General features: G+C 39.7%; 1 protein-coding gene across 8 annotated transcripts in view; it reads right to left on the reverse strand.

Annotated features, from left to right (window-relative positions):
• Positions 1-8021: 8021 nt before the first annotated feature.
• LOC102193674 (neurexin-1a) overlaps positions 8022-26467 on the reverse strand; it is a 259420-nt gene continuing 240974 nt past the window's right edge. For 7 of the 8 annotated variants that reach the window (XM_013911867.1, XM_013911865.1, XM_013911862.1 and 4 more), the window contains 2 exons: positions 21953-22040; positions 8022-8446 (listed from right to left, as the gene is read on the reverse strand). In XM_013911867.1, the coding sequence (XP_013767321.1) occupies positions 8142-8446; positions 21953-22040 (393 nt within the window). In that variant the 3' untranslated portion in view covers positions 8022-8141. The remainder of the gene's footprint in view (positions 8447-21952; positions 22041-26467) is intronic. The other variant, XM_013911863.1, reaches the window with a different exon arrangement.

Genomic DNA, 26467 nt, shown 5'->3' on the forward strand with positions numbered 1-26467 from the left:
AGTTACCATAAGTGGATGGAAATCAGCTGACAGTATTAAGTAATAACGTTTGGTCGGCTCTTGTTTTTCAGTTTTTTTCTTTAGACCTGAAGTTATACTAACTCAGTAAATCTGGTTCATAAAATGAAAAAGGATCACCCGTCTCTCCTCCACTCTTCGCTGTGCCTTATTCACACAGAGGCAGCAGAGTTTTCCACCAACAAACACAGAAAAAAAGTGAAAAAAAAGGAAGAGATGAACTGGCGTCTCAGCAAATGCACATTTACATGAGCTACATTAAGCTCTAATTTCAAACTAAACCAACAGACAGTAATACCGTCCTTCTGTTTTCCCTCATTTCATTCCCACACATACATTCATTTCAAAGACTGGATAGGTGCACTGGATGGATGAGTCGGTATGAGCCGGCAGATGAGGACACTGCAGTGAACACAGGAGTCACAGCAGCTGGAATTAGCTCCTTAAAATTTAGTAAAGGAAGTAAAAGGGAGCTGCCGTCTTATTCCAAAATAAAATTGCCGAAATATGCAGTGAAGCAAGAATTTACAAGGAGAGCATCCACTGGTCCAGAGAACATTTCTTTGTGCTCAGACTGCAAAGAGTTTGAAAAACTTCTTCATTGCTGTAAATGTAATTTTGTGACATGTCCACATAAAACCTGACTATGAATATTGTGTCTCCATTTCTCAGCCAAATTTGCGAGCGTCAAAATTATAATTACATTATGTTGCAGTCACGCAAGGGAAAACTCTGATTAGACACTGCGTGACTATGTGCAGTAAATTTGTAGTAAATAATCAGTGCCTTTGAAATAGTTGCTGCAAAGACAGGGACCACTAACAGTCAGTTGCTGACACAATATCCCATTGAAAGAGCGAAAAATAATTCCACATATTCCAAATACTTGCTGTGTAACACATCAAACGCATTGCATTTTTGCAAAAACTTGTCCTCAAGAAAACATTCCGTGAGGTCGACGTCAAGCGATGATGAGCTGGTCCTGATGTTTCTAAATGCTGAGATTCTGAGTTCATCCAGTCCTGATGAGAAGGAAGCAGCAGGAATAATTTCATGGTTTGATCCAGGGGCTGAAGCTGTATCACGACAGCTTTTATACATATTTCAGGTTATCGCTGGAGCAGTTTGAGCTGTTGATTTGAAAAATAAATGTTCTAAAATTCATCCATAAAAATTAAGCTGTCAATTTGAACGGCTGGATTGAGAATGTGTCCTAAAAATATTTTTAACATGCAAAATGTTTACATGGATTTTATGTATCTGATCTGATGTGTAAAGGCCTTTGGTTGCAAATACTGTCCTAATATTACTTCAGTGTGACTGAGCCTTTAGAAAAATTATTAAATGAAATGAAAAGAAAAGAAAAATGAAAATCATGCTCCAACCCACCTATCCCACATGGTGATATGACCTTTGAAAGTTTACCCAAAATGAATATTTTAAAGTTTTTAAAATTGATTTATCAGGGAACATAAAACGTCAATGCTGTTACTCTATGTCATGGGTATAAAAACTGGATCTGTTTTCCTATTCAAAGTTTTGATACAAACCTGAGAGTCTGGCTTTAGGCTCAAAAATGTGCAAAAAAATAATGCAAAGAAAAAAGAATATAATTTAAACCCATCCCTGTGGTCTTCAAGGTTCTGTATAAAAAAATCATAGTATGGAGGGAAACTTTGAGATGTCTTCAGGAAATATGCAAAGTTTTTGTGCAAAATTTTGAAAAGTGCTTATTTTGAGGGGGTCAGGTGGGAGGCACTGATTGATTTTTCATGGAATGACTCAACGATCTCCGCTGAGATCATAGGTTGAATTCACTAAACATGCTTGCTTATTTGTAGTTCAACAGAGCATGAGTAACAAGAGACGAACAACAAAGCTCAGCACTTCACTGTCACGGCTCAGTAACACTGGAACAGCAGACGGCGTATCTAAAGGTGGAGAGACAATAGTGTAATACTGCAGGAGATCAAGAAAAGTTGTTGATGAGCCACTCAAAAGGGAAATTTAAGACATAAAGACAGTTGGAAGCTAAGTGGTTAAATGTGCCAGTGTCGCTCCCTAACAGAGCTAACTGCACCAACAAGAAGCAGGAGCAGAGGAGAAAAGACTTAGGTTGAGCAGCTTTGCAGCCTTTTCCAGTGAAAAATCACCCCTTGCAGCCCAGTCATTCAACAAAGGAAGGCTCTGGTATCGATTAGCAGGGACCGGAATATCACCAGCCTCCCTGCTGGATAAAGAGCACTGTTGTGCTTAACAAAGCAGACTGTACTGTAACTCTAAAGTGAGTGACTTCTAAGTGAAAAAATTCAATACAGCAGCATTGGACTTGTTACAGCTACATAGGAGTCATCATCTGTGTTTTAGTGTTAGTACAGGATACAGATGCTAACACGGTACCTTAAAATGCTGCGTGCATAAGTAATGATCACACCTAAACTTATGAGGAGGCAAATCATGGAAGAATCTTCTTGCAGCCTCTAGGATACAGTTGCATTTGAAGATGCTGAATGAATAACTTAGTAATTTCATGTGTAGCATACAAAACCCAGCAGCATGATTCTGGTTTTTGGACGAAAACAGCTTAAAGCGAACACATTAAAACAAGCAAAATAACAAAAAAAAATGTTTGAAAAATGAAAAACACCAAATTCAACCAACCATCCTTGGATATCGGAGCAGGTGGGGTTGTGTTTGTTCTACAAAACCGCTATTAGCAACTGCAACTACTGCCCAGGCATGTTCTCCCATGCAATATCACAACAATTCACACTTTCATTGATGTGAATCCGTTGACCAGCACATGCCACAACCAGTGTGAGACCGCAGTCACTCTCAAGTGTGAATGACCCATAAACGGACCCCAGTAGAAATCAGCAGAAGCGAGGATGCTGCTTGTGTAATGTATGACGTGTCAATTTCCTGTTAATTTTCTAATTTTACAGTGACGGTTATGCACTGCGTTATGCTTTAACAGTGTGACAACAAGTCCACAAGGGTTATGCAGTATTTTGTCAGAAGTCGTGCATGTTATGCACTTTAACAGTGCACCACTTTTCACCGGTCATTCAGCTGACAGAAGCAATAACCTGCTTCATATGCTCTGCTTTGGTATGTGATCAGAAAATAGGTTCATTTTCCGTTTCTGAGTTTTTACTATCAAGGGACTATCAAATGGGTAGAGGATTAATTTGTCATATTCAGATGAGTTTTGTTTATTTCACATGAGCGATATTTGTCGCTGTGGTTTTTTTTGCCTGCACTCTTCTCACTGACTTGAAAAAGATGTCACATGTAACCATGTACTAATCAAATTTTACCAACACTTGAGTCTGTCAGTCACATCTGAGAACAACCACATCTATGCAGTCCCCGCGGAGAAGTTAAGTGGATGTTTTATTAATTCTTTTAACAATTCATTTGTTTCTCCTTTATTTCTGTGAATATTAGCAAATATTTCATGTCAGTTATGTTTTGAAGCTGACTTTCCCCATATTTGAACTTTCTGCCTTGCTTGTTATCTCTTAACAACAACATCTGGTATGTATTTAACTCGAGCTACTAAACTTGTTTAACTCTAAATTTAAGCAGGAGTATGACATCACCACATACCCTGCCTAAGTGTCTTCGGGCAAGCATTAGCCAACCAAAAAGACAAAGTTCAATCTGGAAATCAGTATCATCACATTACACACTATCACATTAGATAGCTTCTTGAGCACCTGATAAAGAGCTATGACAGTGGGGAGGACTCTATTGAGGAAACTATTTGTTGAAAGGATTTAAATCTAGCTCAGTGTCTGTCACACCTTTGTGCTTTCACAGGATATTTCAGCGAAGCTGAAATATCCTGTGAAATCTCAAAAGTGGCACTTTCAATAACCTTTGTCTCTGTTCATGCCCTTGTCGAGTACAGGAACTAAAACGATGCTCCAGTATCAAGATTGTTAACCTATTACTTTGGGGTGGATTTTTCACTGTGATTTAATTTAACCAAGCAAGAGAGTTGGCACCTTATCTGATGAGCAATGCGCGGTTTATACACAGATAACCAAAGTAGTTCAGGTCTGTTTAAAAGCAGCAAATAGTGTGGGTTCAACATCCTTTCAGGGATCACATCTGACTTTTTTCAGGTCTATTTTACTATTCAGCTTTTTTAAACCTGCAAGCACGGATGTGTCACATTCACAGGTTCTTTTTCATCATTTACTATCAGTCATGAATCGCACAAATAGCCTCCTGCTTGAAGAGTAGTTCCACCAATTTTACATAACAAAATCTGTTTAGAGCCTTGCAGACATACGGCTGCATACTGAGAAAAATGTGACAAGTCAAATGTGGGGGGAAAAAACCTGCATATCTGCCAATAACTATTATTACTAAGTAACATCACAGATATTAAAAGAGAGAGATGTGTCACTCACATAATCCTGAACTATAATATATATTCCACCACCATCATAGCTGTGGTGGAGGAAGCAAGGCTTCTACGATGCAAACAATATAAATGTATTACATTTTAAACGTTATTTTGTTGAAACTTTTTTAAATGTTGGTGATTCTATACATGCAGTTCATTTTATGTCTTGATGAACATCGAGTTTAAAGTTAATTTTGATAACTCTTCAAAATAAGTGCTAAGCAGCATTTGAAGATGGACGTGGTGACACTTTCTGCAACGAGTCTGACAACAAACGAAGTGTTAGAAAGCACTGCTAGTACATCTAACTACACAAGAGGTCATAATATTTGTAAGCACATCGCTTCAGAAGGCACCAGAGGTTAAGCTTAGTGACTTGAACTGGGGAGGTCCTAAGTTTCTTTTCCACTAGTACGTACCCAGCTTGACTTGACTTGACTCTACTCGGTTTCTGTCATTTTCCATTACTATTGAGTACAACCTCTATAAAAGTCCAGGATGTACACAAACACAACACAATAATGGAAGACATCGAGGGGAAGGTCTACCTGCTGCTCGTTCTATGGCTTTGTCATACTCGGAGACTAGCATGACAAAGAGACTCAGTGATGGTTTTTGTGCTGTAATTTTTCTCACTGCCAGGTTTAAAAAATGTGGCTTGGGAGAAGGAATCATCAAGCAATGCTATTTACTGGCCAATCGGTGGTATGCATTCTGTTGATGTCACAATTGTAGATCCACTCAGCTTGCTTGGAACCTCAGCCGAGCAGGTACTAAAAAGACCTCCATGTGACCTTCATGGAATGGGTTTCCATTTGTGAACAGCTGCCTCCAAGTCTTGCATCACCAAGCACAATGCAAAGCGTCGGATCCCGTAACCTATGCCACCACTGGACAGTAGAGCAGTGGAGATGTGTTCTCTAGAGTAACAAATCAAACTTCTCCATCTGGCAATCCAATGGATGAGTCCGGGTTTGGCCATTTCCAGATGGAAACCGTACTTGTCTGACTGCACTCTGCAAGTGTAAAGTTTGCTGGAGGGGGGGTTGTGGTGTGGGGTTGTTTTCAGGAGTTGGGCTCGGTCCGTTAGTTCTAGTTCATGCTCCCAACTTTGAGTGAGCATGAAAGTTTGGGGATGGCCCCCTCACTGTTCCAACATGACTGCAGACCAGTGCACAAAGCAAGGCCCATAAAGACGAGGATTAGCAAGTTTGGTGTGGAAGAACTTGACTAGCATGCACAGTCCTGACCTCAACCCGACAAAACACCTCTGGGATTAATTTGAGTGGAGACTGTGAGCAAGGTCTTCTTGTGTCTGACCTCAAAAATGTGCTTCTAGTAGAATGGTCAAAAATTCTCGTAAACACACTCCTAAACCTTTTGGAAAGCATTCCCAGAAGAGTTAAAGCTGTTATAGCTGCTGCAGAGGGTGGGCTAACATTAAACCCTATAGATTAGAATGGGATGTCACTCAAGTTCATATGCGCTTGAAGGCAATATAATTTTGGCAATATAATGTAGAAACTTAGATCCTGCATTTTTTAGTACTTCTGCATTGGTGAATTTTTCAAGCTGGCGGTTGCTGCCAGCTTTTTGTAGATGATAAATAACAATGGATGCCCTTGACTCAGAGTTGACTGCAAATGTCAAACTGAAAAACAATCGGTGCATATTTAGATAGAAGGGAGCTTACTAGATCAAATAGCCACTGAGTCATTTCTGCTTGAATATGGCGACATTAGCGACTCCTACTATAACACACCTGAGTTGGATTGTGAGTAATGTCGCCCCCTCCCCGGATTTGACAAGGATCAAGATAAGAGGAACAAAAGTTTTAAAAGGTCGTCCGTCATGAGTAGACAGTGTTCTAGGAGTCCAATCGGTGTAGCACTCATTTAATGATGTAAAGAGTGCTTGCCTGATGACAAAATGAAAGTTATAATACCTGCATGTAGCTCTGACACATTTTATCCATAGTCTGGTTTTAAGTTCACTTCAGTCATATTTTATTCATTTGATTTTTCAAAAAAAAAAAAAAACCCTCATTTTTATGACTCATTTTGATGTGGAGTACAAGAAGAAGTTCAACTGAACATGAAATGCTTGAAGAAATAAAAAGAGGAGCAAACAAAGAGAATTCATGATCATCATTTATAGTTCATGGTCATTTTTCCTCATACTCATTCCAAGTACAGGTCTCTGGAAAGCAGAATTGACTGACAGAATGACAGAACAAACACAGAACAGTTGAAATGGAGACTTATTTGAGCTATTCTCCTCTGGTTTTGTGTCATCCCAAGCGCACACTGGACAATCTTATAATACCACTTGGAAAACACACACACACAGCAAGTTAATTTATCTTTATCACTGGCATCATCCATCATCATCATCATCATCATCATCATCAACACTCATATTCTAGGTCTTCATTCTCACTCATGTAAGTCAGGATTGAGCAGGAAGGCAGTGATTCTACCAGGATCCTTAAAAGAGAGCCACACAAGTTGTCACACATCTCCGCTATCAACAGCTTGTGCAGGTTTCAGGTTAGGCTGTTACTGGTCCAGGTTGTATAAAAACTATATAGGAACACATGTAAAAACAGGGAGCGATTCAAATTATTATCCAACTGAAAAAACAAAAACAAAATGCAGATGTCCTCATAAAATCTTCTATGTCTAGCAACACTTAATAACATTTATGTCTTCTTTTTGTCCTTTTTTTAAAGGTTTTATTCCAAAACGGCTGAGGAGCAGTTATAGTTTGCATCATCTATACAACAGGCTATAAAACACCACTTTGTCACAGTCCAGAAAGCACATATAGATGTGGTTGTATTGTATATAAACATATGTACTGTAATAAGATAATTTTGCGTGCATGGCTCCTGAATGATCACCGTTGAGACATCTGCGGGATTCTGAGCGAAGTCTCTCCTTTGAGTTCACACAATGTGAAAACGAAGGCCTCCAGATTTCTTCCTGGCACAACTCACATATTCTTTTAAACCAAAGTCTTCAAGAGAAGCTGCCATCTGTTCTCATCTTTGCACTGCAGCAGCCCTGCCTGCCAGGTAATAGTCTTTGCAGGCCATCTCTGCCTCTACCGTGAGGACTTTTGGCTGATTCCTCGTCTCTGGCTTAAACGTCATGTGATTGATTTTTTTTTTTTAAATTCCTCTTCATCCTCTTCATAAATGTTTGGCGTATTTTAATGTATGTATTTATTTATGCATTGTGCCATTTTACCTAGAAAAAGTCCCAGCAACACAAACACAGGCAATGGAAATGGAACGTTAAGTCTGCTATGCTGTCACTCCATTTGCAAAGTGCATCTGTGCTCCTCCAGAAACACGGGAGTTCGATCACATTATCGTGGCCAAAGAACAAGTCACAGATGGGTTAATGGTGTTTTGCTGACATGTTAGATATGTATTTAGTTCACTTTTAATTGTTGGCAGACCCATTTTTCCTCCAGTCTTTTAACCTCAGTACTTTCTGTCCAGTGTTTAAGACTGAAGAAAGTTTATTTTTTAATTTTTTTTAATTAACAAGGTTTTTTTTCAGCTTTTCAGAGCATTGTCTTATGGGGGGGGGGAATGACTAAATAATGTTTGTATTTGTTGTTATATTACACAAGTCCTGATTTGTCTTTTTGATAAATGTTTACGTTGGCCTGACAAAGACCAGAGCTTTGACAATCACACATAGTACTCCTTGTCCTTGTTCTTCTTGTTCTTGCTCGAGGTTTTCGCTGTGTTGACCTGTTTCTCTTTGACCACGGTTCCGTTGGACTGTGCCGAGTTGCTGATGTAGTTACGACTCTCGTCTACATGGTAGGAGCCTTCGTCTCTGTTCCGGTATTTATACATAGCATAAAGCAGGATGAGAATGCACAGCGCCGCTGCTGCTACGATGCCGACCACCATCCCCGTAGTACTGCTCGACTCCCGGAAGACCTCCTGTGTTCCTGGGTAACCCTTTGGTCCAGCACCAGTGGGATTGGCTGCAAGACAAAAAAACAAGATTACTGCAAAAAAGCCATGTTTTATGTTTCATCATTACTTTGACCGTATTGGTGTAATGAATGAGAGCATGCATTTTTCTATCTGCATGTACAAATGAATATCCCAAATATAATAGACATCAAGACTGACGATTTTCAAAGTACATGCTGGCTTAAATGGCTTTCCCATCAAATAGAAAAGCGTGCAGTCAGACAATGAATAGAGCACAATAGAATGAAATGGCATATAATGGCAAAGATAAGGGGTCCCAGCGAATGTCTTTCTGCAGCGTGATCTGACACTTTAAGCGTTTAATATCCCATTGTGATGGCCAAAAGACTTCAAAACGACTCTGACTGTTAAATAAGACACAAATACCCCGAGCATATTTGAAAGGCAACACTTTACATGGTCTGACAGTCACAAAATTACCAAAGAAGTTACAATGAAATGCAACCCTAAGAAGAACCTTCAAAAGAGCCAGGGATGTTTTGTAGACTTCAATATAGCACTTGACCTTTCTAACCTTCTCCTCTGCCTATAGAGGATGTCTAAATGTTATACTGGGAATATGGGAATTTTTTTACAAGCTACGATAACTAAGACAGGCGGCACTTCGCCCATAACAACAGTTGGATAAGTGGTTAAGTGAACGGATAGATGGATATATAAAAAAAAAAAGAGATTTTCTAAATTCAAAAGTAATACTACTAATACTACTACTAATGTGTTAATCAATCGCAGGGAAGCTCACAACTCATTACATGCTTTACAGCATAGTCATGAATGAACAAGCCATACTTCCAACATTCAGCATTCATCCGAGCAGCATGACTGTCTCACAGTCTCTGAAAATAAATCTTTCAGAAAGAAACAATTCTTCAATTGAATCAGCAGATTTTTGCCAAAGGCTGTCTCGACTTCTTTGGTGGTGCTATTTTGAAAACATGTCAGTCCCCCCCTCCCCGATATCATTCAGTCCTCCTGGCACATCTCTCTGTGTGTTTTTGTAGCAGTCATCATTTCTGGTTAAGCCCCTCTTTGTTGCAATTGTGAAATCCAAACACTTAATGCTAACATTTGGAAATGAAAGCAATCTGTTTAGACTGGATCGGGAGAAAATATCTCAGGGAATTACAGCTGTGTTTAGATCGTAGTGATCTTGATGAGAAGATGTTAAGTTTCTGTTTTTATTTCCAGTGGACAAACTAACAATAACAGAAACAAACATAGATGTGTGGAGATGAAGGGCTCAAATGGCTCCTCTGTGTTGACTGGGCAGTTTTTTGGGGTTTTATTTTAGCAAGCTTTGCAGATTTTCCACTTTGTTGCTGCTTCTTGCAGCACTTATGAAATGATGCAGTGACTATGCTGTAACACACAGAATCATATGTGTTGATATAAGGGGCCAGTTTGTTACGTAATGCAAATGGTAAAGTAGTCAGTTCACATTTATTCCTACTGTAGGTTTTCATTGTCGCTATCGTATAACCTCGCATTTAAATGAAAAGTAGAAGTTTGCTTCTCACTGATGTTTCTCTATGTTATGTCTTTTATTCATATTATACGCGTCACTGTAACTATTAGATGAAGAGCTCACAATGCCATTTAAAGATGATATACTGATACTTTCTAATGAGAAGTAATTATACATTGAAACATTAGCGATGCTTATATTAGTTGCCATTTATGCTCACATGAACAGCAATGGCAATATTGATCAGAACATCACGGGATATTAAATTCTTTGGCAAGTACAATTCTTATAAAAGATTTAAACACAGTGGTCCCTCGCTATAACGCGGTTCACTTTTTGCGGCCTCGCTGTTTTGCGGATTTTTTTTGTGCAATTTTGCATGCTTCGGGGTTTTTTTGTTGTTGTTTTTTTAACTTGCATATTGTGTTCTGTGTCCTGATTGACACAGACACATCTGCGTCACATGGTTTGATCTTTGGTTTCATTCTGTAATACTGGACTTATTTTTCTACCAAGGTTTGAACTTTGAGAGTTTAAACAAGAGAGAAAAGTGTGAAAATGTTCATGCCTGTCTGAGAAAACTAAAGTGTGTAGTGAGGGGGTTTTACAGTCTTAAAACATCTACAATAATTGTAAAAAATAAACTTGGCTACTTCGCGGATTTCACCTAGTGCGGGTTATTTTTAGAACGTAATTTTTAGAACGAATAAACGAGGGACCGCTGCATAATAAATTCGAGAAAAGAGTTTGAAATTGGTCATACGTGTGCTGTCTTTCATGTCCTACTTTGTTGTCCTACTGTCTTCACTTATTTATTTTTTTATATTTTGGTTTAAGAAATAAAATGCATTCATTAGCTTTAATACAATCAAACCAACTTTAGAAAGAAATGTTATTCTAAAACAGAAACTGCAACACTGTGTCTTCATAATTTCAATCCTTCACAGAAATATTTCCACATAAGTAACTCTTCCTATTCAAGAATACAGCGCAGAGCAACGATTTTACATCAAAAGGAAAATAAAAAGGATAGCAGAGTTTTATTGTGTTGAAGTTTGTCATAATCACTTCTTCCTATCTTATCAGACCCTTATTTAATGACAGACAATGTACTTCTGTGAGCATTAGCAAATAGGACACTGAAAAAGAATTCAGTGAAGGAGAAACCAATCGTACGCAGTAACTCTAAATAGGATTATTATCGATGCTGTTGGACAAGCCTAACAATAAAATGGGGGTTGGGGGGGTGGATTTACTTTGCATTGACCTATCTGCAAACTATTCTTGTTCTTCTTCTACATATTTCTTTGACTATTGTTACACAGTGATGTCGGTTTTTTATAACACTGAAAGCATCCTACTACCAGGGATCCTCCTGTGAATATGAGAGTGATAGCACATCAGCAAACCCACTTCATTTTCTGAATGCTATCCAAGCTATAATACAGCTCTCCTTATGTCTCTGCTAGCTCTTATCATTGTTCTCTCTCTTGTGCCTTTACTCATTGTCGATGGCTTTGGAAATAAAGCACTTTTTGATTACTCCCATATCTCCTCTTGAGTGACAGTTGAATTCTCAGACAAACAATGACTTCGAATGGCGTTCTATTTGCTCGTGATCAACCTCTATCAGGTATGTCTATTTTAGGAAAATATTGGACTAAAGGGCACAAAAAAGTGTAAACTGCAAAGGGCAAAAGTTCCCCAAGCTGTCTATCAGACGCAAAGATGCTGCTCCTCTTCATTGACATGTTTTCCAGCATGGTTAGACTGATCAGCGGCCCAAGTATGCTTCCAATGCTATCCGACATTCAAGGACAAGCAGAGAGTACCAATGGGGGATTGAATGTGACTGAGCGTTGCAACAGATTAGCTCTGCTTGTGACAAGCCCACTTATCCTTGCAGACAGGTGTGAAGAATGCTCTCGCCTTGTGGGCAAAAGCCACTGGTTGACACGGCTCGTCCCAAGCAAACCATCGCACGGGCATTAACGGTGAGTTACTTTCATATGTGCTATCTATCCTTTGTTCAGGGTCAAAAAAGTTGAAAGTGTAGATGACATAGCAGGTTGATGGAGGATAGAGGTCTTGATGTGGCACTCTAGAGTTTTATATGAGACCTCGGCTGGTTCGGGAGGGAGGCAGCCTCAGACTGCTACATCAGGAGTGAACCATGTGCCAAAAGTATCATGGCGTGCTGTTCTTCCTTGTGTGATCTAACACCTCCAGCTCTAGGCTTTGTTATTTCCTCTTGCCATGATCTGTTGATTGGCTCCCCACAGGCTGAGCTCTCACAGCGACTTTACATTGGAAAGCTCTCAATTAACTGACCACAATCCGTCTTTCATCACTGAAAAAGTAAAATAAGTGGGTTAAATGAGCTACTCATTTACTTCAACATTAATGGAAATCTTTCTATGGAGGGCTACAACAGCCCCCCAAAAAATGAAACTAAGTGGAAAAAAAATAACTACATAAATGAATTAAAATGCCCCAAAGAAATAATAAAATAATTGTTGGCCTTCATTTTTTGGGATCGGGACATACAGCCCATAATTCTCCTTTAATTTGCTTATATAAAAATTATAATATGAAGAAAAATGCTAGCTTAAATTCCCCCTCACCCTCCATGACTGTGGTATGTTTGTGTTCCTAAATTCTGGGTGCTCTGCGCAGTATTTAAAATTTACTAGGACTCTTCTGATCTGTTGGCGCCACTCTTACAGCTCGTAAGAACTCAATACTTTTATGGTGCAGAGAGCTGACCAGTCAAAGGTTAGCACTAAATTTAGCACAGTGCTGACACAACCATGTTTTGTCTAAAGCTATTAGCATTTACAGTAGCTCTTTATTTCACCTTTAGTCTCAGCACTGTCTATCAAATAGCCACCTGATGGGATCTTACACAGTCTACTAGACTGCCTTTAACACAGTGATGCAGCTCATTTGTTACCCATGTGCCTGACTGTGCCCCTGCCCTACAGTGCGCCTGAACTCAAGTGGAGTTCAGATAAAGTAATGTCCCAGACCCAAGGCCATTGAGAAAACCCCAAAAGGACCTCAGTCAAAATGCATCTGCCTGTCTGTTCATTAGCACTCCATCATCTCAGAATGAAGGCACATAAACTGAGAAAGAAATAGCAACTGAAACAAGTGTTTAAAATGATGGCTGCTCTTATGAGCTCTACTCGAGCGCACCCAAGGGTAAAATTAGACATGGGGAAAATGACCTTAAAGTGTGTCTAGCTTCATGGCAGCATTGCAGGGGTGTGCTTGTGAAGCGATGGAGGTAAACTCAGGGGGGTTAACTTTTGAAGGATTGCAGTTGGGTAAAAGCTGCCAGAATAACTCTCTCCTCTAAGTCTCATCCCAGAGCAAGACTTATAGTTCAGTCTCATATCCAGACCATCATAAAGTCTTTGCTGTTTTATTTACAAGGACAACAGTTAATGTTCTAGTTATTTAGTCACAAATCATTCGCTTTCACCAGAGAGTTCTCGAGACGAGATGCACAAAAAAGTAAATAAATAAAATAAAAACTGAACAAAGAAGCAAAGATTTTATATGTGACCTTGATACATGAGTTTTAGTGGAAGAAAAGAAACAGCCTGGCTAAGACACTGCACTTTGCCGTGCAGTGTTAATAAACAGTGCAAAGCGACTTTGAAGACTTTGATGCTTTTCTTTCTTCGGGCTTTATTTGATTGCATCTCTTCTCTTAATTCTGCCTGCATCCTTCAGTATGGATATATGAGCTTGCCTCTTGAAGATATTAGCACTGACGCATAGGAAAATGTCATTTAAAAGCCGGAGAAATGCCTGATGTGATTCTACTTCTCTTTGCCTGACTTCTTTGTGCCACATGCGCTCAAGGAGAGAAATGGGATCAGAGATTTTGCACTGTCAGGTGGGATTTGAATAAATGGTCCTCTTCAAAGACTATTTTTCCTCATTTGTCTCCAGCGAAAGGGTTCATTTGTTTGGTAATTTGCAACAGGGCAGGTTGATGGGGGCCATAGATGAAGGAAAAGCACAGCAGGGGGTGGGTTTACTTCAGGTGTCTGTAAGACTTGTTGAGAGGTAATGGAGCAACCAAGATTATTCAGAATATATTGAACAGACAGGCCGGGCTTGACCTTTCATTAGCTTTTGTTGCTAATGGCTTTAAAGGGTTGTGCAGGGTAGACAAGGATAAAGCTTTTTTTCTAAGCGAATGCACAATGGCAAGGCTGTGTTAATGCTCCAATGGAAATGAATCAAAGAATGAAGTAATTTTTATTTTTTATCAAGAAACTAGCGAAAAGAGATTTTGTGTAAACTTGGCCATCCGCAAACTGCAACAGCTGACAACATGAGCAACACATCATGCATCGTGGAGGGCTTAGGGAGGTGTGGCTGCAGGTTTGCCTTCAGATCAACCAGGCTTACAGCTATTGGCATGCTCAGTGACACAGTGCTGTTATTCAGCCAGATTAGTGTTATGCCATCTTCTTACTTCACATATCCAGCTATAATCATGAGCTGTCAGAGTTGTCATATAGCCGGGGATCATTTTGCAGACAGGTCACTGTATCAACTGCAGCAGAGCCAAAACATTTATTAAATCCCTCTTGCCTCTTTAATTATCGGAGTGTCCTCAAGAAGTGATGCAAGCCACCCTGTACTTGTGACATGCTGGCAGTATGCCTCATGACAGCTTGCATATATGAGTCTGAAGTGGCTCTGCGCACGCTGATGGTGGATGATGAACTGAGAGCTGAGTGAGCATGAAATGAAGTGAGAATTATTAAAAAGGTGTTTGATTTAACCCCACTAAAAGGTATGATGCAGTTTAAGCCTTTGCCAAGAGGGATTCCACTAAAAAGGCAAGATGAAAGAAGACGACTAAGCTTACTCAGCTTTAATGTCACAAGTCTGGAGTTCATCTCTTGATTAGAGAGGTAGAGTTCTATAGTGTCAGGCTATGAGGTCTCGGGCTCTATACCTACTTACTTATGGCTCTATAGCTAGGTAACATTGTGTCATTGTGTTCATACCTGTATTTTGTTTCATGATGATAACACAAACAGTTTTAAATATGTAGACACAAGCTGCTATGACAACTGTGTGCACAAAAACTGTGATTAACCACATTGTTGGACAGAAGAGTTCATGCTCACTAGCCACACCCAGGACTGATAACTGTCAGATCTGCTGAATCAAGAAATCATTTAAACAATAGTGAGATGGGCTGAAAGATCTCAAAAAGCAACTCACTTCCCAGGAGTGGGAAGGTTCACCTACCTGCCAAAATTACCTAGCAAAATTACTGCTGGAGCACATTAATGACTCATCCAGGAAGTCATAAAAGAACGCAGGCCTGACACTTCAATTAAGGTCAGAGTTCATGATTCAACAATATGAACAAGACTAGGCAAAAAATGAAATCCATGGGAGAGATTCAAGGTGAAAACCACTGCTGACTAAAAAAGGACACAAAGGCTCATTTGCCAAAAAATTTTTGGCAAAATATTCTGTAGAGTGGCGAGACAAAAGCTCAACTATTTGGACAGTTTACTTCCTGCTACACCTGCTATAAACAAGAACACCAGTCAAACATGGCATTAGGGTACTTTTCCCATTAATGAATCAAATCATGTAAAAACTGCATTTTGTATTTACTTGGGTTATCTTTGTTATCTTTCGAATGTTCAAAAATCTCTGAAGATCTTAAACTTGAAATAAGAAATCAGGAAGTGGAGGAAAAACTTTTTTCAGTAAACTGTCCATATGTTTTAGTAGAGACTATTTCTTATCCCCACAACAACTTAATGACCACCTTTAGTCAGATTAAGTGATACAGTTGTTAGACAGCAGGTCAACAAAAATATCAAATGCATGTAAAGATGAGATAATCTTTACAAGCATTTTCCAGACTGGTACATTTTTTATTAATATTTGTAATGTCTTAGTTGCTTTTACTATTTCGATAACTGGCCTTTAACTGAGCAACTTTTCTTTTCTTGGTTAGCAAAGTCTTTCATGCCCTACTTAGACTCATAAACAGACACAATGTGTTATCATCAATGTCAGCACACCAGAAAGATGAACGGTGAAAAAAAAAAAAAAGTAATTGAAAATATAAATACGGTGGGATCAGTAAAGAGAAAGACTGACAGTAAGTGTGAAATCCTGTTTTCTCTCAGAACACACTTCATTTAAAATAGGATGTAGAGAGAAGACTTGAATGGCATAATCCGCAGTGAAAGAGTGCAAGAAAAACAAAAATGGCAAAATTCCATAAGGCTGTCTGCAGAAAGTAGCAGACTATAGGAAAATAACAGCAACATGTTGGCAAAAAGAGTAAACGTGATGCTTGAAGGTCATCGGCGTTGTTCCCGGCTGTGAGCTACGACCACGTTCAATAGGCCTCCGGTTTTGAAAAAAGGCCTTTTTTTTCCATTAGTTAAACCATCACTGCTAGTGGCAGTCTGGCATGCAAGGTGCATGACACTGTATTCAGCAAAGGGAGAAATGAACACACACAGAGTTCCAGCTGGGTATGATTGAATAACCTATTAAATGTGGGCAGTGACCTCTTAAGCCAGCACAGTGCTCTTAATGTTTCATTAATCTCACAGCTACTTTTAAAACAATAATTTACTCTAATTTTTTTCCTCCTGTCTGGGTGCATTCCAGTCATTGCCATGGGGTTAAAGAGAGTATTCATTTACCGTTTGATTTATTGGTTTACTCTATGTATTGTTTCCCCAACCATAAATTAAATCTATTAAAACAAAATGTCAAACACATTAGCAGCCGCTAATGTCACTGCAGAATGCTTGAGGATAAAAAAAAAAAGATGAGCACGCATAGAGAGAAGAGGAAACTAGAGATGATTAACCTTAACCTGCCTATGGGCAATGTGCAGAAAAAGGCTATTTCTAGCAGAGAATAAAAGCACTCAAAGATTATGTGTGAAATGCAAAGGTCTGCACATACCACAAGTCTCACTGAGGCTGATGGTGTGAACCTAGATAATGTTGGGGGGGGGGTGCTTTTCTCTTTCATACAAATCACATTTTACATGATTGCATGTTGCATAATTAATGATGGTATAATGGTGGAAAAATAAAGGTGCACGGGTTTAAAAGATAAACATCCAGCTGAGGCATCGAGTGTTTGGATATATCCGTCTACTTTTGTGCACTCTCTCAAAAGAAAGGAAAAAAAAAACATTAGAAGTCAGGGATCAGAGAATCCAAACTTCAGAGGAAACATTGTGTATTCTGTCAGGTGTAAGAGAAACTTCCTCATGTTTTCCTCCATCATTTATTCATTATGAGGTATGGAGGGGGGGCTTTGTTCTCAAGTAATAATTAAGGGAGTCAATTTCAAAGCTGGTATTGATTTCTATGGGCCACTAAGGAATAGTTAGATTTTATTGGGTCGTACGCTTAAAGCTGCATGAAGAAAACAGCCAATTGTAGCTTAATATGAAACAGCTATTTTGTGTAATAATAAACATACTTTGGGAAGTATAATGCTACATTTGACAGCCAGTTAGCTTAGGTTCAGATTGGAAACAGAAGAATAATCTAAAATTGAAACAAAGTATTTTCTTACCAACAAGCTAGATGTTTCCACCTGCCTTTACGTTAGGGTACAACGGCTTGCTGCGAGCATTATCTTCATTATTTACTGTGCTGACATAGAACACAGACTTATGTTGTAATCTGGCTCTATTATAAGTGCAGTTAACCTATTTAATTTGAAATTAGGATTAATCCTCACACCCCTTTACTTAAAAAATATATTTTAAATGCTACATGTCAAACATTTTACATTATCAATTTCTCAACATGCATGTCTCCAATTCAAAAAAAGTTGGATTAATGTAAATAAAATTTAAAAAAAGCCAGTAGGTAATGACGTGAAGAGAGGTTATTTTGGATTTGATGGCAGTCTCATTTTGTCTGATTCAAGATTCCAGCTGCTCAACAGTCCTGGATCTTCTTTGCTGAATTTTTCATTTCATGATGTGCCAAATGTTTTAAAATGATGAAAGATCTGGGCTGCAGGCAGGACAGTCCAGCTGCTGGACTCTTCTGCTGTGAAGCCACGCTGTTGTAATAGATGCAGTATATAGTCTGAGAATCCACTTGATAAAATAGGTAAGGCCTTCCTTGAATAAGACATGGTCTGAATGGGAGCATATATTGACAGACATGCATGTCTCTAAAAACTGTATTGTTAAGTCTTTTCCAGATGTGCAAGCAGACCCGGATTTCTGGATGATGTTCATATATGACTTCTTTTCTGTACGACGAAGCTTTAACCTGTGTTTATGGATAGCACAAACAACTGTGTTTAACAATGGCGAACAACGATTTATGGATTTGTTCCTAAACCCTCGCATTGATTTCTGTGACAAAATCATGTCGATTTTTAATGCGGTGCTTGAGGGACTGAAGATCATGGGCATCCAATGTTCATGGTCGGCTTTAACTCTTAGTTTTAATTATTTACTTTACCGATGTATATTATTCAGAATTATTATTATTGTAGGTATTGGTTTTTATAGATTGGAGAAAATCTGCCTCCTTAAGAAAGCCAATCATGTTACTGACCTGTTGACAAAAAAATCAAATTAACTACAAAATTTTTCTCCAGCTGTTTTTTTACTACTCAAGAGAACATTTCCAGCCTTTTGTTGGCCCCCCAGCCCCGCTCACTTGAGATATCTAGCTGCCATCAAATTCAAAATGAGCTAATATTTCTCATAAAGAAGGAAGATTTCTCACTTTAACCATTCAATATGTTTCCCATACCCTATTGTGAATAAAATATGGGTTTATCAGATTTGCAAATCATTGCATTCAGATTTTATTACATTTTACACAGTGCACAAAATTTGCTTTACTTGCTTTCAACCAAAAGGTGGTACGAGTAAAACAATCCTATCAAATCTGGTAACAAGAATTTAACTCATTTTAAACAGCTGCTAATTTTAAACATGGATTGTTCTCTCAGAGGAGGAAAAATGAGGAACAAAGGCAGTTCCGGCATGTAATCATGCAACCTTGGATATGGGTCACTCTGCAGCAGCTGCCCTCCATCAACAGCCTGCATGGTGCCAATGAACTGGAGCTGGTAGGTAAGAGACATCCGTTTCATCTGACTTCATGTAGCTCAGCAACAACCTCTTTCATTAACTTTCACCATGAAAACTTGGTGCAGAATAATCAGTGGCAGCTTTCTACGCTGTTCAAGAGAATATTTTCCCACCTGCATCTGTGTTTTCAGCAAATAATTAGAACCCTTTGTGTCAGTCTTTAAAAGATTTTCTCGCAAGAAATGAAGGAAATTTTTGCTAAACGTCAGCATTCACACAATATTTACATATGAGAGAATTGGATTTTTTATCTTTATGGATAGTTTTGTTACTTTTCTTTCTAAGAAGTCGGAAAAACAGGTATCACATAAACAGATGGATTACGCTGACATTCAGCTGTGTGAGACTGGCTGCCCAGTACAAGCATGGTCCCAAAGCATCCTCCTATTACAGATCAGATGAGCTGCAGCATCACGGGCTTGTGTATTCCTCTGTGGTTTCAAGAAGCAGGGGGGAGGATTCAATTTGGTGCAGTATGATCTAATCCGAGTCCTGCTGGGCGATAAGCTCTGCTGGTAGCGATGGCTTTCCATGGTTTCCGGAAGTAAGAGTAATAAAGCTCGGCAATAAGTAAGTTTACCTGATTCATGTCATTCAACAACTGACAGAGACTGCTGTGGGACAAGACTCCAGTAAGATGCGGGATGATCTAGAGCTGACCTTGGACCACAGAGAGCTTGCATAATAGTGTTTTTCAAAGCTCGACCTCTGTAGATCACTTATACACCAACATTATCCTGCTGTATGCATACATGCGCTGTGAAGACAGAGAGATATCAAATGTATGCGCATCTGGCCACTCCTTTGGAGATGCCAGACAGAAGAGGCTGTCAAGGTGTTGCATGAAAAATGATATATTATTGGCGTCATTAAAAGGAGCTGGCTGAACAGTAATATGAGTAAGTAGCACTTTATCAGCAACAGTGTATCCAGTTCTTTATGCACAGCAGCCCTGTCGGAGATGTGGCATGTGCTTGGCAGAGCGTGTGAATTGTTCTGAATGTAGATATTAATCAGGATACGGTGTTAGACAGCTGCCACCCTGGGAGCCCACAGCTCTGGTGTCAAATCCCCTTCAGTGATCACAGAAGAAGAGGGATACTCTGCACTGGGAGGGTGTGTCCCTAAGCATCACACAGTATGCAATTGATGTTTTGGCAGATGCCCTTGTCACAGAATATCATAATGCGAGTGTGAATCAGTACACAGCTCAATCTCCTGTGAATTTTTTCAGAAGCAGCAGATACAGTGTTCCCTGGAAGGACCTGCTGTGATGCTGCCCAATCGGAATATCGCTCTGATGTATTGCAGGAGAAATGCGAGGTAAAAGTTAATCTCGCTAGTAGAAAACCAAAGGAACAGGAAGAGGGACAGACTAGAAAAGTTGATAGTCTTTGCTGTGGGGCACACATTAATTTAGTGGACGTTTTATGACCACATTCTGATCGATAGCACATTTAGATGGAGCGTGGGGCCTTGGGTCTGGACTTAATTGTTCTCTGTGCTTCTCATCACTTCAGAATGCATTTAAAAAATCTTTCCATTCAAAGGTTACGCTTAATTGCCCTCCATGTGTGGCGAGGTAAGAGATTAAAAGTTTGCTAGCATTGCAGGGAGCAAACACATTTATAATATTTGTCTGAGTAAAGCTTGGGAGGAGCATTTTCAATTTCAGGGAGAACAATAAGTGGTACCTTTTTTTTAATGATTATTGTTTTACACTTATCGGGGCTCTTCAACACACACGGTCAGAACCCAAAGCTAAAATGTGTTTGTTTATTTTATGAAGAGCAACACATGACATGTGCCTCAATCACAAACTCCGAGGGTGGTTATGTGCAGCCATTGTGAGCAATACTGCATGAGAAACAACAGGATGAACTCCCACTGCCCACTGTAGAATTTAATTAACAACAGTGGGGACTCTTTGCACACCTGTAAAAATCAGCCTTCCCCAACTCTCTGGGTTTACCCTCTTTGATTTCACGTGCTGGAGCCCTGCAGGTCTGATAATCACAACTGTGTGCGTGTGTGTGTGGCCTTTTTTGTTTTTGCTTTTTGAGTTTATTAACAGATGCCGTGAGCCGATGAAGAAATTAAATGAAAGCACAGTAACAGCGGCTGGTTTGACGCAAAAAGGCAGAGTTTTATTTGGGCACGAGGTTCTTTGAGAGCATTGTTCCGAACATTTAATTTAGGTGGGTTAATGTTGATGGATGGAAGTCGTGAAGCAACAATTATCAGGCTTTTGAATCAATAAAAAAAAAACACACAGATCAGGACACGATGAAGCACAATCGTCAAACAAACAAACAAGCAAACAAAACCCACACAAAAACAGCAACAACTGAAAATAAACTTAAACACGTTCTAAGTAATAGTGCCAGATGATCCTCCGTTCATTCTGACTAAATCTACTGAGTGTAACAAATAAATGTGAATGTGTCCTACCAAACTTGTAGCAAAAAACAAACAAATAGCATCTCTTTCTCAAAACGTTTAACCCTCCAAGGTCAGACAGTGATAGATCTCTACCCTGAATCTATTCAAATAAGCTAGTTACATTAAAATGCCTTAAAACATTAATCAGCATGAATAAAAACCAGTAATTTTACTGCATTTATAATTTAGATTCCAACAAACTACTGAAAGAGCTACTGTATAGAAATGGAGCTGCCCGACCCAACAGACTGCCTGCAGCTTGCTGTATCACGCAGTCAGCCTCTGAGAAGTGTTTAAGCTTTAACGAAACTCCAATCTTCTCATTTAAACACTACGCGTTAGCCTCGAGTGCCCTGGTGGGGGTGAACTGTTACACACAAAGACACACTGACACACCCAGAGAAAAGTAGAATAAAAAAAGAGATGACTAACCTAACCCACCTGAGCTCGGCTCACAGGGATCAATGTCCTCGTCATCGCTTGGACACTCGGCTGATGCCACCAGCAAGTCGTCAGTTGTCTGAAAAGAGAGAATTACACAGAGGAGTGGTGAGGGCACGGAATACTTAGCTGCATCTATGGGCTGAGAGGACTCCCACTCAAGTTAGGTTAGGTTAAAGAGAGCCAGGCAGTTGAGATGTGAATACAAGTGGCTAAACTAAACTTTTGGACTGGTGAAATCATCTGTCAACACAGGCACGAGCTCCCCGGCGCTGTAGCAGCTGCTACGCTGCTTTCCAGGAAGCGCTGTCTTTACATAAATGAGATCAGATTATTGGGGAACAGTGGGGGCTGAAGTTCACGGCACAACTGTCGACTCACATGCTCAATTTGCTTTTCATTGTGTAGCTTTGCATAGCCCTTCAAGCGATTGCTGAGAGCCATCACAAAACACCTCTGACATTTAGAGGACAACCAGCCATGAAAGCTTAAAAAACAAAAAGGACATAGGAAAACAAAAGCCAGCTCAACAGAGGCTTAAATCAATATTTTCTTCTTCTTTCTTTCAAAGCAATTCAGTATCTCTTTTTACAAACTAAGGATCCAAAATAAACCAAATCGTGGCATCTGCTGCCACATCGACTCTTATATCAAATCCATTTCAGACTGCTTTCAGCGCACTTCCTCACCTGCCAAACACGATACATTTTACCGTCCAGGAAAATGGGAAAGGGCAAACAATAGACCAGAAAAAAAGTACACTGTAAAACATTATACTGCAATGTTCTTTTATAGTCTTGCTTCAGGCCATTTGATCAGCTCGGCGTTAAAGGTCATTTCATTTAGGCATGGCGGCGTCTTCAGGGCCAGGTTAGATTTTTTTCTTTGTGGTGTGCTGCTAAGCAGAAAAACCTTCTCTTTTATATGTGGCATTACATCCTCACTTATCCTTTTTGGACTAATAATTTGAAGCCTTTAAGTGTACTTCCTAACAAGCCTTACTTTGTTCATACTGCAGGGGTTTGCATGTGTGACGGTGACAAACCAGACAAAGGGAAAAAAAATGGGCGAGGAATGAATCAGGGTCCTAAAAATGAAGACAGACTTTGGCTTTTATCGAATTTGCTCTCTTATTTCACCGATGTTCTAATGCGCATTCAAAATATTTCGGCAAGTTGGATTAGTATCGACTCATGTTAAGGAAATTAAAGGTGATGTCATTTTGCTTAACATCCATTTGGCCGCGCATAATGTGATTCTATTGCGACTGTAACATCGTTTTGACATTCTGAACATGGACCAACATCATCTTTACATAATAGACCCGGAAATGATAGATCAAACCCATTAAGGAAGTTGTGGCGGAGGGCTGCTTTTGGTGCATCTGTGTTGGGTGAGGCCCGGGGAAGCCGTCCAAATGTAAATTTAATTTGCTGCGCATGAGGCTGATATACAGTGTCGGCCATCCAGATGGCAAAACCGCCGGATCCTGGAGTGCCACATCCATCACTTCAGCCTTGTGATTTGTTTTTCCTGGCGGGAGATCTTGACACTCTGCACTCACTGGCAGAGGTACGGGAATCAAGGAATCAATACTGCCTCTCTCTTCCCACCTCACCAATCTCTTTCTCTACTGCTCACATCCTTTTTTCTCCTTTCGCTCTGTCCTTTAGGTTTATTTGAAACCAAGGAGGAGGAAGCGATGTAATGTGGGTGTACTAGATGTAGGTTAACTCCCCATAGGATAACCTAAGCGGAGGTGTATGCCCGTTCATATTTATACGTCTCTGTCTCCTCATTCAGGCTAGAAGGATATAAAAAGGGGGCTTAAACTACATCATGACAATGAAATCCACAAAAACACAAAATAGTTTAGATTTCCATTACAAACTAATCTTAAAGACAGAAAGTCAGTTTTTTGATGACATGGTGTCTTTTGTTTTGTTTGTGACTTTTTGGGCATGTCACTAAAGGGTTTGCAAATGAACAAAGTCTGATTTAGACTTAAAAATAAAAAAAACTGGCCCTCCAAGGACAGCCAGGAGGATGTATAAGCCACGTCCATTTTTTTTTTTCAATGAATCTTGTGTGTGCTGGATGTGACGTATGGCTCTGAATCAAAACTGAAATAAATTCACATGTTACTGAGCATCAGTCTGCCATCCAGGATTAGTGTGTAGGTCAACATTTTGATGTGGTCATGACCTGGTTGAAATCCAATAACATTAGCAATTTATGGTGTCCTCCACCAATGCTTGCCTTCTTTTTTACCCGTGACAATTCAACGCGGGCTATGTGAGAGGCTTACATGCAATTTAGCCACTGTGATGAAAACTGACAGGCAGCCTGGCTGAGAAGCCAAAAAAAACCCAAACTGAAATGTCAGTATTTTATTTTATTTGTTCCCATATCTATGGATATGGGCATCCGTGTGATTATTTTGACCATTCGAGGATTTTGAGTTCAAAATAACGCTGCTGTGGGTTTCCTCGTCGAAATGGCATCTTTGTCTGAAGATTTCTAGAAACACTGTGGGCTTCAGGAAGGGTTTCATTAGCTCAGGAGTGTCAGGTGTACTGATGCAAACAGCATCATGCCCAAAGGAAAGATGCCCCAATAGATAAGCGTATAAACAAGATGTGCCTGTAGTTCACTTTATGAAGGTACTTCTAAAATGCTAAAAGCAAAGGCTCGGGGCTTGGAAGGCATCATTAATCTAGCGGTAAAGTGCTGAAGCCACGGTGAACCTACAGCACAGCTCATTTATCTGCCTCTGCTCAGAGCAGCAGAGCGCACACTTCTATGAGATGTACTAAGAAAACCTGGGGAGACAGTTGGGACCACGAAAAACACAAAAAGAGGAAGAAAGAGAAACACTGTCAAGAGAAACCTGCCTGTAGTGTTCATACCAAAGTGTATGAAAATGTTGATCGTTTGTAAGTGCAGTGCCATTTCCACTGCCTTAGGTGCCGCTGGGAGTTTTATACACAAATACATCTTGCTAAAGCTTTCAGAGAAGTAAAGCTATCGACTGACCTTGGCTCACGCACTGATTGAACCATCAAAGAGGATGCGGACCAGGAAATTCCAAACTGACTCAGCCAAAGGCACGTTGGTGCCTTCTTTAGCAGTGTCATGCCGGTTTTCGATCTTTGAGGATTGATAACGGTCCACCTTAATGAGATGTCCAAGCCAAGCCGTGCTCTGCATGTGCTTTCTAAAGCTTGGTCAGCAGTCTTGTTCCGCAGGACCTCTAGTTATTTACAACCACACAAACACTAACTTTTTCTGTTCCTTCAACTTCACTATGGTGTATAATCCCAATCTCTAAAAACTACTATATGGAGTAGGTTGCCTTTCATTTGTACACATCTAAATTGAATTCCCGTTTTCTCCCTCTTAATCCCAGCCTGTGTGGAGAGAAAGAGAGGGTGGGAGGGATGGAGGGGGGGGCTGCTCTTCAGGGAGGCTGCTGTGTGCTGCTGCCCCAGTGCTGGAGAGCAAGAGACACCTTCTCTGTGATAACCTGTCGGCACGTCTCGAGGGAGAGCTGCGGGTTTTCACATTGTTTTCTTTCTGGTCTAATTTGATGAATGCTCTCTGGCACACAACATGTCTCTTTGGAGACAAGCTGAAAGTCAGGAGGACACTGAAGGCATCTGAAGGGTTTATCCAAAGCATGCCTCCGCTGTCCTGGTAATGTATTCCACTGAGGATGCTGCTGTTTTCTGTTCCCTTTCTGTTTTTCAGTATTTTCTCCAGTAACTTTTTTTTCTTCCCATTATAAGCTCGTGTTTTGCAAATCTTTCTCTCTCCCTTTTGTTTTTTACATATAGTCTGTTGCAAAAATAAACCTGATATTTGTTACTGAGTGTCCGTAATCTGTTGCTTATTAAGATCTGGTCTTAATCCAAATACTTTCTTTTTTCACCCCAGAATGCCAAAAACAAATTTCTATCTTGATTAAAATATCACAGAGAAAACATTGCTTTGCTACACATAATCATTGCACACAAAAGCTTTGCTGTTTGTTAAACTGCACAGAAACCTGCAGATTTTCCCTCATAACTAATCTTCGCCTACATCTGTTCCTTCATGCTCATATTGCATGCGATCCATTAGATGCAAGCAACCTACTGAATAACAGTTCCCATGGGCTGTCACTATTTTCAGATAAGACCATACAAGAAAGAAACCACTGACAGCAGAGGTGGATTGTGTGAAATTCTCTCTACCCGACAATACTTCTAGTTTTTGTCATACTACTTAATAAGAACACTTTATTCTAATCCAGTCTTTTATCCCAACAAAGTAGGTTTTAATATTTTTCAGATTAGAATAAATTGAGCTTCATATTTTGAGAACATCAGTATAATGCAAAACATGAATTTCATATTTTTTAACCTTCACTTAGTTGAAATATAAAAAGACTACCACAATATTTTTTCATGAAACTGCAGGATGATTTTTTTCTTCATATTTTCAGTCAAATCAGCAGCTTGGTAC

This window comes from Pundamilia nyererei, unplaced genomic scaffold (assembly GCF_000239375.1).
Source record: "Pundamilia nyererei isolate P.nyererei 1_Seehausen unplaced genomic scaffold, PunNye1.0 scaffold00073, whole genome shotgun sequence".
Classification (NCBI taxonomy): domain Eukaryota; kingdom Metazoa; phylum Chordata; class Actinopteri; order Cichliformes; family Cichlidae; genus Pundamilia; species Pundamilia nyererei.